The sequence below is a fragment of the Aegilops tauschii genome, chromosome 6 (genome assembly GCF_002575655.3).
Source record: "Aegilops tauschii subsp. strangulata cultivar AL8/78 chromosome 6, Aet v6.0, whole genome shotgun sequence".
NCBI classification, from domain to species: Eukaryota; Viridiplantae; Streptophyta; class Magnoliopsida; order Poales; family Poaceae; genus Aegilops; species Aegilops tauschii.
Window position 1 is genome coordinate 186,364,026 of NC_053040.3, and position 19,973 is coordinate 186,383,998.

The 19,973-nt window shown below is 47.0% G+C and overlaps 1 protein-coding gene across 1 annotated transcript; it reads right to left on the reverse strand.

Annotated features, from left to right (window-relative positions):
• Window positions 1-8,929: 8,929 nt before the first annotated feature.
• Window positions 8,930-12,929, reverse strand: LOC109740397 (uncharacterized). The gene is made up of 5 exons (XM_020299450.2): window positions 12,599-12,929; window positions 12,252-12,492; window positions 11,343-12,173; window positions 10,808-11,245; window positions 8,930-9,781 (listed from the first exon to the last, which is right to left on the reverse strand). The coding sequence occupies exons 1-5, from the start codon at window positions 12,925-12,927 to the stop codon at window positions 9,689-9,691; spliced, it is 1,932 nt and encodes a 643-aa protein (XP_020155039.2). The 5' UTR covers window positions 12,928-12,929; the 3' UTR covers window positions 8,930-9,688.
• Between the last annotated feature and the right edge of the window lie 7,044 nt (window positions 12,930-19,973).

Genomic DNA, 19,973 nt, shown 5'->3' on the forward strand with positions numbered 1-19,973 from the left:
TCGTGCATGAGAGTTTGAGGATTTATTGGGAAGTTGTGATCCAGGTCTTAATGGGAGGAGTTGATAGTCTGGCAGCAATGAAACTTTTTGGATGGAACTACCATGGGATGGCAATGTCCCGAGCGGTTCGTGCTATTCTAGAGATTCCGAGGCAAACAAAACTTGATGGGACTTTCCTATCTGAGTCGCATCTTGCAAAGTCGAAGGTAGGAAAACTGACACATAAGTCGAAGTTCGATGACATGCTAATTCTTGAGAGTGATGGAAGAAGTGGTGGTTTGCTGCTTTTGTGGAGGAACTAGTTAAAAATTGTGGTGAATGATATTAAGCCTACTTCATAAATGTGCTTATTAATGATGGGTCAGATTCGCGTTCCCACTGGTTCCTATAGTGAACCGAGCTAGGATAATAAGCATAAGTCATTGGAGTACATATGTGAATTGAATGGGAGGATGGATATAGCCTGGTTGTTGCTTGGTGATTTTTAATGAAATATTATGCTCTGAAGAAAAAGAAGGTGAAGTTCTTAGGGCCAAAGAGACATGAGAGCATTCGAGTGATGGGGAACGTAGCATGCAATTTCAAAAAAAATTCCTACGATCACGCAAGATCTATCTAGGAGATGCATAGCAACGAGAGGGGGGAGTGTGTCCATGTACCCTCGTAGACTGAAAGCGGAAGCGTTAGATAACGCGGTTGATGTAGTCGAACGTCTTCATGATCCAAGTACCGAACGTACGGCACCTCCGTGTTTAGCACACGTTCAGCTCGATGACGTCCCTCGAGCTCTTGATCCAGTAGAGGGTCGAGGGAGAGTTCCGTCAGCACGACGGCGTGGCGACGGTGATGGTGATGTGATCCGCGAAGGGCTTCGCCTAAGCACTACGACGCTATGACCGGAGAAGTAAACTGTGGAGGGGGGCACCGCACACGGCTAAGAGAAATCTTGGTGTACCTTTGGGGTGCCCCCTCCCACGTATATAAAGGAGGGGGAGAGAGGCCGGTGGACAGGAGGGGCGCACCATGGGGGGAGTCCTACTTGGACTCCTAGTCCAAGTAGGATTCGCCCCCCCCCCCTTTCCTTTCTTCCACCGGAGGGAATAGGAAGGAGAGGGAGAGGGAAAGGGAAGGGGGGGTGCTGCCCCCTCCTCCTTGTCCTATTCGGACTCCCAAGGAGGCGGGGGCGCGGCCACCCCCCGCGGACTTCCCTCTCTCTCCCTTAGGCCCATGTTGGCCCAACACTTCCCCGGGGGGTCCGGTAACCCCTCGGTACTCCAGTAAAATACCCAAATCACTCGGAACCATTCCGATGTCCAAATACAACCTTCCAATATATGAATCTTTACCTCTCGACCATTTCGAGACTCCTTGTCATGTCCGTGATCTCATCCGGGACTCCGAACAAACTTCGTTCACCAAAACACATAACTCATAATATAAATCGTCATCAAACGTTAAGTGTGCGGACCCTACGGGTCCGAGAACTATGTAGACATGACCGAGACACATCTCCGATCAATAACCAATAGCAGAACCTGGATGCTCATATTGGTTCCTACATATTCCACGAAGATCTTTATCGGTCAAACCGCATAACAACATACGTTATTCGCTTTGTCATCGATTTGTTACTTACCCGAGATTCGATCGTCGGTATCATCATACCTACTTCAATCTCGTTACTGGCAAGTCTCTTTACTCGTTCCGTAATGCATCATCCCGCAACTAACTCATTAATCACATTGCTTGCAAGGCTTATAGTGATGTGCATTACCGAGAGGGCCCGGAGATACCTCTCCGAAACACGGAGTGTCAAATCCTAATCTTGATCTATGCCAACTCAACAAACACCTTCGAAGACACCTGTAGAGCATCTTTATAATCACCCAGTTATGTTGTGACATTTGATAGCACACGAGGTGTTTCTCCGGTATTCGGGAGTTGCATAATCTCATAGTCAGAGGAATATGTATAAGTCATGAAGAAAGCAATAGCAATAAAACTAAACGATCATAATGCTAAGCTAACGGATGGGTCTTGTCCATCACATCATTCTCTAATGATGTGATCCCGTTCATCAAATGACAACACATGTCTATGGTCAGGAAACTTAACCATCTTTGATTAACGAGCTAGTAAAGTAGAGGCATACTAGGGACACTCTGTTTTGTCTATGTATTCACACATGTACTAAGTTTCCGTTTAATACAATTCTAGCATGAATAATAAACATTTATCATGATATAATTAAATATAAATAACATCTTTATTATTGCCTCTAGGGCATATTTCCTTCATCGAGGACTGTTTATCTAGCCGCAGTTTCGAAGATCTAGGTTACACAGGTGCCTGTTTCACTTAGAGCAGAGGGAATATGTGGGGGAGATTAGATCGAGCTCTGGCAAATGCAACATGGAATATCAGATATCCAACTGTGGCGATTACTAATGGAGAAAATAGTAGAAGTGATCATCGATCAGTGACTATTGACATGTAATATTTATAAGGCGTCCATACTTTGGGAGGACCGCCATTTAATGCTTTGAGGCGAGATGGCTTGAGGAGGAAACAGTGGAGTCAATTGTGAGTAATTCATGGAGTAAAGCTACACCACCAGGTATGGCAAGGAAATTTTCACAATGACTAAATTGGTTCACCAAGAGTTTGCATGCATGGAATCGGAGGGAGCTGAAAGCACCACATTAGCATATACACCAACTAACAGAGAAATTGGTAAATATAAGAGGGGGCCTCTGTCTGATGAGAGTGCAGTGGAGCAGAAGGAAATCTTGTTGAAGATTGAGCTACTTCTCGAATAGGAGGAACTGAACTACCTCCTACAGGGTAGGGCTACTTGGCTTTGATACGACGACAACAATACAATTTTTTTCTAGAATTTTGCTAGTGCGAAAAAATACTGTCAAATATATTATTGATGATGCTAGAATGAAGTGGGAGGATCCGGATGATGAGTAACCTTATCAAATTCAATTTCTCGGGGCTCTTAGAAGTTGCAGATCAAAGTAGTGAGGGACTTGACAAGGTTAATAGAAGAGTAAAAATGAAATGAATAGCAGACTTCGAGATGTTTTCATGAGGGACAAAGTAAAAAAAAGGTGTTGTACCAAATTGGGGGTATGAAGGCATCGGGCCTGGATGGCCTGCATGGAGTTTTTTATAAACATTTTTGGCTGATGTTGGGTGAGGAATTAACTGACGAAGTTCTTGAAGCGATGGACACTAAAATTATGCCAGAAGGGTGGAATGATACCTTGATCATGCTCATTCCAAAGGTAGAAACTCCTGAAAGGATCTATCTATTTGCCTATTAGTCTTTGCAGTGTGGTGTACAAGGTAATCTCAAAAACGTTGGCAAATCATTTAAAAGTTTACTTCCAGAAATTATTGGACATCACCAAAGAGCTTTTATGCCTGTCCGGCTAATTATGGATAGGCCAATGAGTCTATTCACATAATTAAAAATAAGAGGGTAATAAGATATTATGTGTTGTTAAACCCAATATGCATATGACATATCACGACATAGAGTGATCTTTTTTGGAGAAGATGATGATTAAAATGGGTTTTGACCCGGGATGGGTACAACTCATAATGGCATGTGTGAGATCAGTAAAGTATTCTGTAAGATTCAAATCAAACAGACTGAACAATTTATACCAACAAGGGGGATCTGCGAGAGGGGCCCTTTGTCACCGTATCTCTTTTTGATTGTGGAAGAAGGACTCTCTTTCATGCTCAATCATGTTGAAGTTGTGGGTGATATTGTTGGAGTCCGGTTATTCACAGATGTGCCCATGGTGTCTCACCTTCTGTTTGTGGATGATTGTCCGATCCTTATGAATGCAATAGAAGGAATGTGTTGACACTTAAAAATATTCTTGATACATGCCGTGATGCAAAGTCAAGTATTTATTTCAGCCTTAACCCCAATGTGGTGAGAAGGTGGAGGTTTGTGAAGCTCCAGATATCTTAACCCAATCTCTTAATGATTGTTATCTTGGCTTGACAGCAATGGTTGGGGTGGATAAGTCTAACTTCTTCAAACATCTTGCAGAAAGGGTTATTACCAAAATATCTGGTTGGAAGGAAAAAATGCTATCGCTAGGAGGGAAGGAAACTTTGATTAAAGCAGTTGATCAAGTCATACCGGTATTTGCGATGACGGTACTCAAAATTCAGAAAAACATATGCAAAGGAATTTCTGATGCTATTTCGCAATTTTTTGTGGGGTGGTGAAGATGACCACTTGAAAATGCATTGGTTTGTGTGGTGGAAATTATCCATACTGAAAAGCAAGAGAAGGTATTGGTATAAGAGATTTACACACTTTTAACATGGCAATGTTAGCTAAACAATGTTGGAGATTATTAGAGGACCTAGATTCTCTTTGTGCCAAAGTTTTGAGAGACAGTTACTACCCTGGTGGAAACCGATTAAAAGCAAAGTTGAACAGTGGAAGCTCATGTACTTGGCAAAGTATCATTGTTGGGCTAGAAACTTTTAGGAGGGGCAATATCTGGAGGATAAGACATGGAACCCAAGTAGACATATGGGAGGATCCCTTGGTGTCAACAAGTCCGAACATGAAATTAATGACACCGAGAGGTAAGTTTTTGGTGAAAAAGGTATGCGATCATCAACCCGATAACTGGTTTATGGGATGAAGATCTGATCAGAACTATTTCTTGGCCAATAGAACTCTGGAGATTACTATGGCACCATTCGGAATGGAAGATTTTGTTGCACGTCACAACACTAAGAGCGGGATGTTTAGTGTTCGCTCACCTTATTATGCGGAATGGAGCTATCGTTTTGGGTGGCATGAAAGAAACTTACTTGGCGCTGAGGGGTCACATATACGCCCCGTGTGTAAGAAACTATGGGAGCTTAATATCATAGCAAAGTTAAAGATATTAGCGTGGCGAGCACTATATGCGGTAATCCCATGTCGAGGGGTGATTGAAAACATGCATATTATAAATTATAGTGTGTGACCTCTTTGTCATGCAGGATGTGAGGATATTATATGCATTTGCATTTTTAATTTACCCGAAGCAGAGAGATATGGACAAAACTCGGTGTACATGAAATAATAGAACATGGAACGACTATGAATAGATTGGGGGCAGCGGTGTTCGAAAACATCATGTGTATGAAGGGACCATGTAATTCTTTGGATGATGGCTACCGGAATTAATCTTAACTTTTGGATAGCACATTTGGTGGGAGTGGCGGCAAATCGTTCACACGGTGCAAGTACATACGACTCATTTTTTAGCTTTGGCCATTGGAGCTCTTGCGGCAAATTATGCTCGTGCAAAGAAGAAGGTGGTTCCAACCTTCCAGGATTGCGGTATGGCTGGACGTGCCCACCGGAAGGCATGATGAAAGTGAACGTTGATGCATCGTTTGATGTTGATGAGGGAATAGGAAGAACAAGAGTCATCGTGAGAGACTTTCATGGAAAATTTGTGGTAGCATCCTGCTTGTGTCTTCCCTATGTCTCTGAGGCAATGGCGGTTGAAGCATATGCTTTGAGAGAGGGTTTCACCCGAACTAAATGGACTGGCCTGAAAAGTAGTATTATTCAATCAAATAATATGCAACTGATTGAAACTATGAGTGATGGAGGTATCTCAACTTTTGCCGATGCGGCTATCTTGTTTGATTGTACCTTGGTGGCTACAAGTTTTGCTATGATCAAATATGAAAATTGTAACACATAATGCAATGAAGTAGCTCATATCCTTCTAGAGAATAGTTTTGAAAAGTTTGAAACCAATGTGTGAGATGGTTACTAACCTAGTCTTATCATGCTAGCAATGACAAACGATCTATCAGTTTCCAAAGTTCAATAATGCTAGCCGAATGATACTCTCTCAAAAATATACCTAAGAAATTTATGGCATGTCTATAAAACTATATGTTGCAAACTACAACAGAAATCAAATTGCCATAGTGTGAATCGATTTTGTCCATATTATGAATGGGAAGGTCGAATCGTCATCATTATTAAAAGGGAGTTGAGTTTTTAAAGGTAATATAACTATATTGATGGTGATACTAATTACACCTAGCCTCTGCACAACATAATATGAAGACGTGGTCAAGGTATTTTTTATGCACACGACCAAAAAGTTAGAAAGAAGAAGAAGAAGAAAACCGACACGACCAACAATGGACAAAAAATAGATAACACCATCATAGACCATCCTTGACAACACAGAAACTATGAGAAAACTTAAGTGAAAGCAATGTCTTCAGAAAGGAAACGACAAAAAAGCACCGACATCACGGAATCTAACCACTGAAGGCCAGATCATGGGTTTTCACCCTAGAGAGTGCATTCGAGCAATCTTTAAAACAACTAGATTACATGTTGCAAAGACCAACTCTAGGCTGGAAGTTAAGCGAACAATTTAAAACTGCAACCAGGAAGTTAATCAACGCTATGGGCAGCACGTCTAATAAATGTTCGTCCTATAAATCATCCCCAAAGGCCATTAGCATGAATAATAATACATATGGGAAGGATATAAATGGTTAGGTGTGAATGAACAAATGGAAACTAAAGTATAAGCCAACTAGCAGCCAGCCTTTGGGAGATGGCTTTGGAGGTTGGTTGTCCTGTCGTGCTGCTACTCAGTCCTTCTGGGTTGAGGTTGCCCTAGTTGGCCCATCCTTTTGAGCGTGTCATGGCACCGGACTCTGCTCGAGGTCCCGGGCACGTCGCTCTTTCGAGGAGCTATGGCTTGCTACCCATCCTTTTTGGTCCAAGTAGTGGCCTAATCACCCTTACTAGCTCGACATGCCTTGGTCGTTTGTGCCAGGGTTGCACCATATGTCATTTGTGTGATCATTCATACTATTTGAAACTACAAACTTTTGTAAAAAAAACATGCAGCCAAGTAGTGAGTCAATTTACAAAGAGCATATTTTGTGAATGATCGACAAAGGGATATAAACAAATTCAATGACAATGAGCACTTGCAGCATGGGCTGAGAGATATGGCAAGCCACACCATTCGGTAGGGCAGCGACGGTGAAAGGTCGCGTGACAAAACACGCCATCCGGCCAGCCGGATAGATCAAAGTCCGGGTTGACATGGCAAAAGACTCCATCTGGCCTGTCGTAGTAGTAAAAATCCATGCAACACTCAGAAGCCGGGCCCACACCCCAAAACACGCTTTCCGTCCAAGGGGACACAACAAGGAGAGGCCGTGGCACAACCCCACACCCCACTTAGCAGAACACAAGTAGAAGCAAACCCAACATTCGTATTGTGTTTGTATCAATGGCTATTTGAAGAATGTTTTTATTCAAACTTATCACAACTCGCTGCATCTGTGGTGCAGTGGCCAACTGCAACAAAGAAGGTGAGCAACCTATATGAGACACTATCTGATGAATGCATTCAGACAGGGTCCATTCATACAGCAAGGGCGTCTTTGCACCCTTGCATGCCTTGTTCATACCCGGCTCGAGAGTTCTGGATGAAGACACAATGACAGGGCCTCCTGGGGCGTCATGGTGCGCTTTCACTGGCCGGTCTCGTTTGGATCCGGAGGGCTTTTCTTTCCCAGACTATTGTTGTCGATGCTTCTATCCGGCTGGCGGGTTTTTGGATGCTTACTCGGCTTTTGGATGATGTGGCCCCTGGTCAGTTTTGGTTTCCTTTTGCTTGTGTCGTGAAAGTTGGGTGCCGGGTTGCCCCATGAGGCTGTTTCGCCAGCTGGTGTCATTCAGATCTAGAAGGGTTTTCCTATTTAGCCTCTCGCCATTGCTGGTCCTTCCAGTCTAGCATGTTTTGGGAGTCCTACCCGGCTTTCTGACACCACGGGATATAGCTGGTTTTGGTGCCCTTTGGCCTACACCATGTCAGGCAAATGTCGGACTAGCACAGGACGACATCGGCCTGGGTGGGAGTACATACCTTGCCTGGGGTTTTCTTTTTTTTCTGCTCGTCCGTTGGTTGGTGCATGTTGACTAGCATGCCGCTTGTCTTGGTCGGCTGTTTCAGTAATAGCACATAACAAAAGATAATGACCGAATTGGTTTCACAACGATAAAAAAATCGGGTGTGGCAACGCGCGCCTTCTGTTCTAGTAGCATACTAAGTCAAATGGAGGGGGGTAGGGGAGCCCGGGGTGTCCGCATCACTAGGCCGACAACTCATCCCATCCAAAAAAAGCCTCCGACTCTCTCCTTCCCTCCTTGTTTCCCGTCGGATTCCACACCTTCCCGTCAGGTTTCTCGCCGAAACCCTCCACTTTAAAACCGAAAGCCACCCTTGTCCGCCCTCATCTTCGGCACACTCCGTCAGCCCCACCTCTCATACACCATGTCGTGCCTCCCCTCCCCATTACATTTTCTATCGGGGCGCCACCGGTCGGGCCACCAAGGAGGACGAAAGTGCCATCTGTCATCGTTGGCGCTGCCACACCCGCAGTCGCTTGATACGATGTCGTCGTCCAGTACTCTGAGGCAATAGTGGTTGAAGCCCTCACCAAAGATGAATCAACCATGGAGCATGCCGTGGAAGAGCACCATGACGATTTTGGTCAACATATTCGCTCGATCGGCATTGATGCGTACATGTCGGCTGCCTGGGGTGAAGCCGACATGTGGCTAGGAAGTCGTTAGCACAGGTAGACCATGGGCTGCATGACAGGAAGAGGGATAAAGGGAACATCGTCACAACCTTCTCGATGCGCTCCTTGAGACAGGAGTAGCATCTTGATATGCTTCTTGCAAGTGATTGTGACTGCCATGATGATGTTCTCTATGTGTTGCTTGTGTGGAGGGGTGGGTGGGGGTGCATGGAGAGAGGGATCAGGGACACTGCGCTCGGCAAGGTGTCAATGGGTATAGCAGGGAGACGACATCGCGTGATCGCGTGGAGAAGAAGTTTGGGGAGGTCACAGCTGGTGAGGCCCTGGTGGTAACCATGGGACATTGATCTCCCCGGGGAGCGCGGCTTTGCGGCAGGAGGTGGTTCGATGATGTTGAGCATGAAGATTCGGTGGGGCATATCTGATGCGTAGTAGGGTCGGGAAAAGACATTAGAGTGAGGGACAAGGGAAGAGTGACAAGGACTTATAAATAGATGAGAAAATACCGATAAGACGAAAAAAGCCAGTGCACGAAGAAAAAGACGGACGAAATAAACTGTGGAAGACAAAACATTGCGTGGTTTGAGGTTTTTTCTTCTTTTTTTTCTCGCATAGCTTTGGTCATATATGACTTTACTATTTGCTGGTGTGTTTTTGTGTATGGACGTTTATATTGTTTGTGCCTCTATATAAAGGTCTATTGATGCTACATTTTAAGCCAATGAAACCGGCTTGGAAAATATAGAGAGAGGCAAAGATTATGAGTGAGATGATGTGACCGCGTGAACGCATCTACGTTATGTTTTGTGTTTCTTAAACAAGCAAGGTCTAATCGAGTCACTCTGTCTCGAATCCATAAAAAATGCAGAATACAGTTACTCAAAGTCCTCCCGAGAGCAAGTTTCAAACAAAAAGAAAAGTCCTCCACGAGCACAAGTTACAGAAATCTAGAAATGCCGTGGCCGCGTGCCCGTAACCTGAATCCAATTTTGAGCATACTGCAGCTTGGTCCCTATCTCGCAAACTGACCCTGCCGAAACGGACCGTGGGCGGGTCAAAGTTCGTCGGACGACGGCGGTGTCACCAGACCAACGACAGCCTTCGTGACAGCATCCTTCAACGCCTCCTCGTCGAATTCGCCAGCAGCCTACAAGATTCACAGCCAGTCAATTCCACCGGTTATTAATCTCAGACGTCGTTCATGCACCACGTGTGGGCTAGAGAGGCAAATAGGAATACATCTCGTGCTGCATTTGTAGCTATAATAAGAAATATTTAAAGGCAATCCTACAATCAGAGCGGTTCTACAAGACAAATCATACACGATTCCGAACGTACAAATATGACTACAGTGACAATTTGTTCCACGCAAGAATTAGGTCATGTCCACCATTATTCGTAACCTTGTTCACAAAAAAATATTTAAAAAATCATACCTAGCATTTCAAATTTGATTTTTTTTACAGAAAGACTGTAAGGGAATCCCTACAGTATAATTGGTGCAACAAACCCAAATTGTAAATACCATGTCTTAAACCTGGATGGGTGGGAAGACGCCAGCCCCTTTCCATCACTAGGCTATGCCTTAGTCTGCTTCAAATTCGAATTTTCGTCAATTCTTGTAGTAAAACTTTTTCTATCCCATCCCTATTGGTCAATTCTTGAAGTAAAATCTTAAGGAGAGCGAGATTGGACAGGGCAGTTTGTGTGGACGGCATTAGTAGGTATTCTGGCCAAGCAAAGCATTGTTTCCGGCCAAAGTCAGTCAGTCAGTCATGGCGATTAAAACGACTCGGTTATCGTTGTCTTTCTATATTTTCTTGCGGTGGGGAACAAATTTAGACCATGAAAGGGATATGTATTTCGGGACGTATTAATGGCAGATGAAGCTTCTGTGAAACTGAAAGGAACAGGACGAGAAGGGACTTCGAATGGAAGAGGAAAAGGTACGAGTGCTGGCCGTGACGTCACCGGAGAAGGCGGTCAAGTTTTTTCGCTGAGTTTTCGCCTGCAGGTCGCTGTCGGCGAAATACTCAGGAGCTACTACTCCGTTTGACTTTGACCTGGCTCTGAACCCACCAAATCTCACGTGTACGGCCTACTCCTAACCGCGGCAATTTATATATTATATAAACATAAACAAAAATCATCGTGACGTACGTACGGCGCGTACCGTTGCTCTTAGTGTCAAGCTCGCCTGAGCAATGCCGCCGTCGCTGGTGCCCTGCGGCTGCCTGGCGTCGACGGCGACCACCGTGAAACGGTGGCCGGCCGTGTCCTTGAGCAGCGCCAGCACGCGGGCCACTAGATCCGACAGGTCGCCTGCCGCCGCCACCCTTATGGTCACCTCACGGCACTGCCCCGTGGAGAACGACGAGGACGACGTTGACGCGCCGGCGCTACCAGTGGCCACCTCCACTTGTACCCTCTTTGACGAGCCGCCTGCTTGAAGGGCTGCTTGGTCTGGCCTATCCCTGGAGTTGCCGTTGGTAATGCGTTGGTGTTGCGCCGCCGTCTCGAGGTTTCGGTTCCTGGCTTCGAGCTCGGAAATCTGGGCTATCAGAATGTTCATGTAGTCCAGAGTGTTGGCGAGGACGGTAGCTTTGTCTTTCTGCAGAAAGAAAAATGTACAAAAGCAAATTAACGTAAAAAAGCATATATGAATTCATGATGAATATGTGCATAACGGAATGCATGTCATCACGTACCTTTGATCCGGGAGGAAGCAGCCCTCTCAGCGCCTCAAAGCTCTCGTTGAGCCTCTCCCGCCGCCTCCGCTCCGATATCATATGGTGCAGCTGGCTGCTCGTCGGGGCTGGGGGCGCGGCCTCCTCGTCCTCCTCCCGCCACCGCTGCGTCGTCGTCCCGGTGGTGCGCTCCTGGCCGTTGTTGTTCAGCGTGTTCATCCTTCTGAGGATAGAGATGCCCATCTTGATCATCCGCTGCCCAGGCGCGTCCGACGCCCGCCGCGGCGCCCTTGGCGCCAGCGCCGCGTTGTACGGCCGGAACGCCGTCGTCTTCGAGCCACGGCCCGGCGACCGATGCGCGCGACGGTAGCCTAGCGGAGGCGTGGGCGTGGTAGGCATAGCCGACGACGACGAGGAGGAGGCGGAGATGACCGCGAGCATGGCCTGCGCCATCGCGACGTCGTCGGCCTCGGGGCTCGGGAAGTGGACGTGGCCGTGGACATGGGCAGGGCTGTGCCGGCTAAATGGCACGGGATGCCGCGGACGGGGCGGGTGGGGAAGAGGTGCCGCCGTTAGGTCCCGGGGAGACGTCGTGGTGGACGACGACATGGCCATGGTGCGCAGCAGCGACGTCGAGCCGTCTGCCGGGCTGTCCACGGAGATGGACGGAAGAGAGGAGGAGGAGGAGGACGGCCGCGTCGGCGGGAGCTGGAGCAGTTCCTCAAGCAGCGACTGCTGGAAGAAATCCTCCGAGAATATCTGACCGAGGCCGACCTGAAGGTTCATCTGTCCCGCCGGCGTCGACATGCCGACCTCGATCTCGCCGCTTTCGCATCCCATGAAGGCCGCCACCTGCCGCGCGCATAAAGCACTGCTCAGCGTCGTTCAAATGCATGCATGTTATACTCAAGCGAGGGTAATCAGGCAAACCTTAATGCCAGCTTCCTGGTAGAACTGCAGCTGCACCGGCGACGACGCCGAGGCCGCCAGTTCGTGCTCCGACAGCTCCATGTACGCCCGGCCGTCCTCGTAAGCCCACCCTGGCACGCACCCGCTTACGGCCGCGCAGAGCGAACCCCGGTATGCGTCGAACAGAGCGCGCTCGCGGTCGACGTCACCGCTGCCGCCATCGCCGAGCCATGCGTCCAGGCACAACAGCTGGCGACGAGCTCTGCTCATGGTTGCATTGCGTGCATTCAGGCGTTGCATGTAAGAGACGACCCATCCGAAGCAGCAAATAACTACTAATTGAAATCGAGGAGCACATGCTTAATTACCTGTTGGCGGCGGTGAAAGGAGGAGTAGGACGGTGGCCGCCGGCCGGAATCGGCGCCCAGACGCAGAGGTAGGCGCAGGCGGGGACGCGCGACGCCGCTTGCTGGAGGATGCGCAGCCGGGATTCCTGGCCAAGCACGAAAAGCGTGTCCATCATATTCCCGAAGCGGCATGCCGAGAGATCGCCACCGCGGTGTCCTCCATTGCCTCCCGACGTCGATGATCGATGATGGTTCGTTGTCGCTGCCGTCGTAGACGTCTCATCCATGGGTATTATATATACGATGGAATCGGTCGGGGTGGCGATGCAAATGTGTATGCATGCATGCATGTGTGGACGTGAGTGGAGGGAAAAGTATTAGAGTAGCAGTACCAGCTAGTAGTAGTAGTATAGTGCGGTTGGGGAGGGAGCTGGTTTGGCTCCGAGAGAATGGATGGAGACATGGGGCGGGGGGTTGAAAAGTATGAAGATGCTGGAAAGTCGTTCAAAGGTGGTGATGGGCTTCAAAGAGGGTCAAACTAGGGTGGCAACGATGGAGGGGGTTGCTGGATGGTTGATCTTTAGTTCAGCTTCTCAGCTCATCTCACCCTTGGCCTCTCCCAAACTCATATGGGTTAAGGTGTTTTTTTTCCCTCAAATACGCTAAGGTAGCGTATCATTCCATTGATAGATTAGGGTGAGAAGTTACAGGGGCAGCGACCTTTGATGCTGTACACACGAATGGCAACCTCGAAGACGCTAAGTTGAGTAGGGAAGGTTGCTCAGCCTTTACAAGGCTGTACATATGAAGGTGTACTTATGTGCATGTCGTAGCATTTTCAGCGGAAGCCCAAATCTCTCTCAAAAAGATGGGCTCTTCATATCTATATATCAAACCGAGTTTTTTTAATCTCAGAAAATTAATAGAAGAAACGTTCTGCGGGGAGCCTTCTAGCACGGCGCCGGTGGATTTGGCTCATGGACATAAGCGTTTTGGGTTGCCTTGAATGCATGGCATCAGCGTGACATCACTGACAGTGGGGCCCCACCCCTAGTTAGTTTAAATTAAACACCCTATTAAAATATGTGACAATGACATATGTGCCCCATTGACCCTGCATGTGGTGGCTGGATCTGTGCTGTGTAATAAAAGTAATTTACTGTTTAATTCAAATTAAATAAATTTCAGGATTTTCAGAAAATTGAATAAAACTTCATAAATTAATAGAAAATAATCCGTAAGTCATGAAAAAGTTTTCTACATGTAAGTTGCTCAGAAAAACGAGACGAATCCGAATACGCTCTCCGTTCATCCGTCACGTACCCCCTAGCATAGCGAACATGTAACCATCCCCTCCGTTACATCTGTCCAAAAAATGCAAACTTCGGAAAAACATTCCCGGATGCTTCCTCCCTTCGCCGGTATCGTGTAGCACTACGATAGATCACCCCTAACACTGCGTGTTGTCGTGTCGTGCATCTGTGTTACATTTGTGTGTTTTATATTTGTTTCTTCCCCCTCTTCTCTCCGGTAGACCCAGAGACCGTTGTTGATGCCACTGTGATCGACCACGTCACCGACGACCCTTCTTCCTTTACAGCAGAGCTTCCAGGCAAGCAAACCCCCCTTGATCATTCCGATATCGCCTATTCCATTCTCTCTCATGCTTGCATTAGATTTTGCCAATGTAATTGTTTGCTTCTATTTTGATGCATAGCCTGCTTTTGCAACCTGATATTGTTACCTACCTGCTTATCCTAAACTGCTTACTATAGGTTGGTTAGTGATCCATCAGTGACCCCTCACATTGTCCCTGTTGCCCCTGCTTCATCACCGATGGCTCGATCAACGTGATCGACGTCCAGGGCCCGACACAGTACATCACCCCCTTTGTTGCTCAGCTCTGCAGAGCTACTATCGAGTGCCGACGATGATACCTCATAACGCACTCCTGATGATGACTCTGTAGTGTAGCTATTCGATCGTGGTCATCGAGGGTGATTCCTCCTTCACCATGAAGGAAATATACCCTAGAGGCAATAACAAAGTTATTATTTATTTCCTCATATCATGATAAATGTTTATTATTCATGCTAGAATTGTATTAACCGGAAACATAATACATGTGTGAATACATAGACAAACATAGTGTCACTAGTATGCCTCTACTTGACTAGCTCGTTAATCGAAGATGGTTAAGTTTCCTAACCATGGACATGAGTTGTCATTTGATTAATGGGATCACATCATTAGGAGAATGATGTGATTGACTTGACCCATTCCATTAGGTTAGCACTTGATCGTTTAGTATGTTGTTGTTGCTATCTTCATGACTTATACATGTTCCTATGACTATGAGATTATGCAACTCCCATTTACCGGAGGAACACTTTGTGTGCTACCAAACGTCACAACGTAAATGGGTGATTATAAAGGTACTCTACAGGTGTCTCCGAAGGTACTTGTTGAGTTGGCATATATCGAGATTAGGATTTGCCACTCCGATTGTCGGAGAGGTATCTCTGGGCCCACTCGGTGATACACATCACTATAAGCCTTGCAAGCATTGTAACTAATGAGTTAGTTGCGGGATGATGTATTACGGAACGAGTAAAGAGACTTGCCAGTAACGAGATTGAACTAGGTATTGAGATACCGATGATCGAATCTCGGGCAAGTAACATACCGATGACAAAGGGAACAACGTATGTTGTTATGCGGTTTGACCGATAAAGATCTTCGTAGAATATGTGGGAGCCAATATGAGCATCCAGGTTCCGCTATTGGTTATTTACCGGAGACGTGTCTCGGTCATGTCTACATAGTTCTCGAACCCGTAGGGTCCGCACGCTTAAAGTTCGGTGACGATCGGTATTATGAGTTTTTGTGTTTTGATTACCAAAGGTAGTTCGGAGTCCCGGATATGATCACGGACATGACGAGGAGTCTCGAAATGGTCGAGACATAAAGATCGATATATTAGACGACTATATTCGGACACCGGAAGTGTTCCGGGTGGTTTCGGAGAAAACCGGAATGCCGGAGGGTTACCGGATCCCCCCCCCCCGCCCCGGAGAAATAGTGGGCCTTATGGGCCTTAGTGGAGAGAGAGAGAGCTAGCCTAGGGCAGGCCGCGCGCCCCTCCCCCTCTGGTCCGAATTGGACTAGGAGATGGCGGCGGCGCCCCCCTTTCCTTCTCCCTCTCCTCCTTCCTTTCCCCCTCCTAGTAGGAGTAGGAAAGAGGGGAGTCCTACTCCTACTAGGAGGAGGAGGACTCCTCTTGGCGTGCCCACAAGGGGCCGGCCGGCCTCCCCCTTACTCCTTTATATACGGGGGCAGGGGGCACCTCTAGACACACAAGTTGATCTATTGATCTCTCCCAGCCGTGTGCGGTGCCCCCTCCACCATAATCCACCTCGGTCATATCGTAGCAGTGCTTAGGCGAAGCCCTGCGTCGATAGCAACATCATCACCGTCATCACGCCGTCGTGCTGACGGAACTCTCCCGTGAAGCTCTGCTGGATCCGAGTTCGCGGGACGTCATCGAGCTGAACGTGTGCTGAACTCGGAGGTGCCGTACGTTCGGTACTTGGGTCGGTCTGATCGTGAAGACGTACGACTACATCAACCGTGTTGTGCTAACGCTTCCGCTTTCGGTCTACGAGGGTACGTGGACAACACTCTCCCCTCTCATTGCTAGGCATCACCATGATCTTGCGTGTGCGTAGGATTTTTTTTGAAATTTCTGCGTTCCCCAACAGTGGCATCCGAGCCAGGTTTATGCGTAGATGTTATATGCACGAGTAGAACACAAGTGAGTTGTGGGCAATACAAGTCATACTGCTTACCAGCATGTCATACTTTGGTTCGGCGGTATTGTTGGATGAAGCGGCCCGGACCGACATTACGCGTACGCTTACGCGAGACTGGTTCTACCGACGTGCTTTGCACACAGGTGGCTGTCGGGTGTCAGTTTCTCCAACTTTAGTTGAACCGAGTGTGGCTACGCCCGGTCCTTGAGAAGGTTAAAACAACACTAACTTGACGAACTATCGTTCTGGTTTTGATGCGTAGGTAAGAACGGTTCTTGCTCAGCCCGTAGCAGCCACGTAAAACATGCAACAACAAAGTAGAGGACGTCTAACTTGTTTTTGCAGGGCATGTTGTGATGTGATATGGTCAAGGCATGATGCTATATTTTATTGTATGAGATGATCATGTTTTGTAACCGAGTTATCGGCAACTGGCAGGAGCCATATGGTTGTCGCTTTATTGTATGCAATGCAATCGCCTTGTAATTGCTTTACTTTATCACTAAGCGGTAATGATAGTTGTAGAAGCAATAGTTGGCGAGACGACAACGATGCTACGATGGAGATCAAGGTGTCGCGCCAGTGACGATGGTGATCATGACGGTGCTTCGGAGATGGAGATCACAAGCACAAGATGATGATGGCCATATCATATCACTTATATTGATTGCATGTGATGTTTATCTTTTATGCATCTTAGTTTGCTTTGATTGACGGTAGCATTATAAGATGATCTCTCACTAAATTTCAAGATAAAAGTGTTATCCCTGAGTATGCACCGTTGCCAAAGTTTGTCGTGCTGAGACACCACGTGATGATCGGGTGTGATAAGCTCTACGTTCATCTACAACGGGTGCAAGCCAGTTTTGCACACGCAGAATACTCAGGTTAAACTTGACGAGCCTAGCATATGCAGATATGGCCTCGGAACACTGAGACCGAAAGGTCGAGCGTGAATCATATAGTAGATATGATCAACATAGTGATGTTCATCATTGAAAACTACTCCATCTCACGTGATGATCGGACATGGTTTAGTTGATTTGGATCACGTGATCACTTAGATGATTAGAGGGATCTCTATCTAAGTGGGAGTTCTTAAGTAATATGATTAATTGAACTTAAATTTATCATGAACTTGAAGGAAATATGCCCTAGAGGCAATAATAAAGTATTATTTATTTCCTTGTATCATGATAAATGTTTATTATTCATGCTAGAATTGTATTAACCGGAAACATAATACATGTGTGAATATATAGACAAACAGAGTGTCACTAGTATGCCTCTACTTGACTAGCTCGTTAATCAAAGATGGTTATGTTTCCTAGCCATAGATATAAGTTGACATTTGATTAATGAGATCACCTCATTAGGAGAATGACGTGATTGACTTGACCCATTCCGTTAGCTTAGCACTCGATCGTTTAGTATGTTGCTATTGCTTTCTTCATGACTTATACATGTTCCTATGACTATGAGATTATGCAACTCCCATTTACCGGAGGAACACTTTGTGTGCTACCAAACGTCACAACGTAAATGGGTGATTATAAAGGTGCTCTACAGGTGTCTCCAAAGGTACTTGTTGGGTTGGCGTATTTCGAGATTAGGATTTGTCACTCCAATTGTCGGAGAGGTATCTCTGGGCCCACTCGGTAATGCACATCACTATAAGCCTTGCAAGCATTGTGACTAATGAGTTAGTTGCGGGATGATGTGTTACGGAAAGAGTAAAGAGACTTGCCGGTAACGATATTGAACTAGGTATTGAGATACCGACGATCAAATCTCGGGCAAGTAACATACCGGTGACAAAGGGAACAACGTATGTTGTTATGCGGTCTGACCGATAAAGATCTTCGTAGAATATGTGGGAGCCAATATGGGCATCCAGGTCCCGCTATTGGTTATTGACCGGAGACGTGTCTCGGTCATGTCTACATAGTTCTCGAACCCGTAGGGTCTGCACGCTTAACGTTACGATGACAGTTTTATTGAGTTTTGATGTACCGAAGGAGTTCGGAGTCCCGGATGAGATCGGGGACATGACGAGGAGTCTCTAAATGGCCGAGACGTAAAAATCGATATATTGGACGACTATATTCGGACTTCGGAAAGGTTCCGAGTGATTCGGGTATTTTTCGGAGTACTGGAGAGTTACGGGAATTCGTATTGGGCCTTAATGGGCCATACGGGAAAGGAGAGAAATGCCTCAAAAGGTGGCCGCACCCCTCCCCATGATCTGGTCCGAATTGGACTAGGGAAGGGGGGCGCACCCTTCCTTCTTTCTCCTCCCCCCTTCCCTTCTCCTACTCCCACAAGGAAAGGAGGAGTCCTACTCCCGGTGGGAGTAGGACTCCCCCCTATGGCGCGCCTCTCCCCTTGGCCGGCTGCCTCCCCCTTGCTCCTTTATAAACGGGGGCAGGGGGGCACCCCAGAGACACAACAATTGATCCTTGAGATCTCTTAGCCGTGTGCGGTGCCCCCTCCACCATATTACACCTCGATAATACCGTTGCGGAGCTTAGGCGAAGCCCTGCGTCGGTGGAACATCATCATCGTCACCATGCCGTCGTGCTGACGAAACTCTCCCTCAACACTCGGTTGGATCGGAGTTCGAGGGATGTCATCAAGCTGAACGTGTGTAGAACTCGGAGGTGCCGTGCGTTCGGTACTTGATCGGTCGGATCGTGAAGACGTACGACTACATCAACCGCATTGTGATAACGCTTCCGCTTTCGGTCTACGAGGGTACGTGGACAACACTCTCCCCTCTCGTTGCTATGCATCACCATGATCTTGTGTGTGCGTAGGATTTTTTTTTGAAATTACTACGTTCCCCAACAGTGGCATCCGAGCCTGGTTTTATGCGTTGATGCTATGCACGAGTAGAACACAAGTGAGTTGTGGGCGATATAAGTCATGCTGCTTACCAGCATGTCATACTTTGGTTCAGCGGTATTGTGAGATGAAGCGGCCCGGACCGACATTACGCGTACGCTTACGCGAGACTGGTTTCACCGTTGCGAGCACTCGTTGCTTAAGGTGACTGGCGGGTGTCTGTCTCTCTCACTTTAGTTGAACCGAGTGTGGCTACGCCCGGTCCTTGCGAAGGTTAAAACAGCACCAACTTGACAAATTATCGTTGTGGTTTTGATGCGTAGGTAAGAACGGTTTTTGCTAAGCCCGTAGCAGCCACGTAAAACTTGCAACAACAAAGTAGAAGACGTCTAACTTGTTTTTGCAGGGCATGTTGTGATGTGATATGGTCAAGACATGATGTGATATAATTTGTTGTATGAGATGATCATGTTTTGTAACCGAGTTATCGGCAACTGGCAGGAGCCATATGGTTGTCGTTTTATTGTATGCAATGCAATCGCCATGTAATGCTTTACTTTATCACTAAGCGGTAGCGATAGTCGTAGAAGCATAAGATTGACGAGACGACAACGATGCTACGATGGAGATCAAGGTGTCGCGCCGGTGACGATGGTGATCATGACGGTGCTTCGGAGATGGAGATCACAAGCACAAGATGATGATGGCCATATCACATCACTTATATTGATTGCATGTGA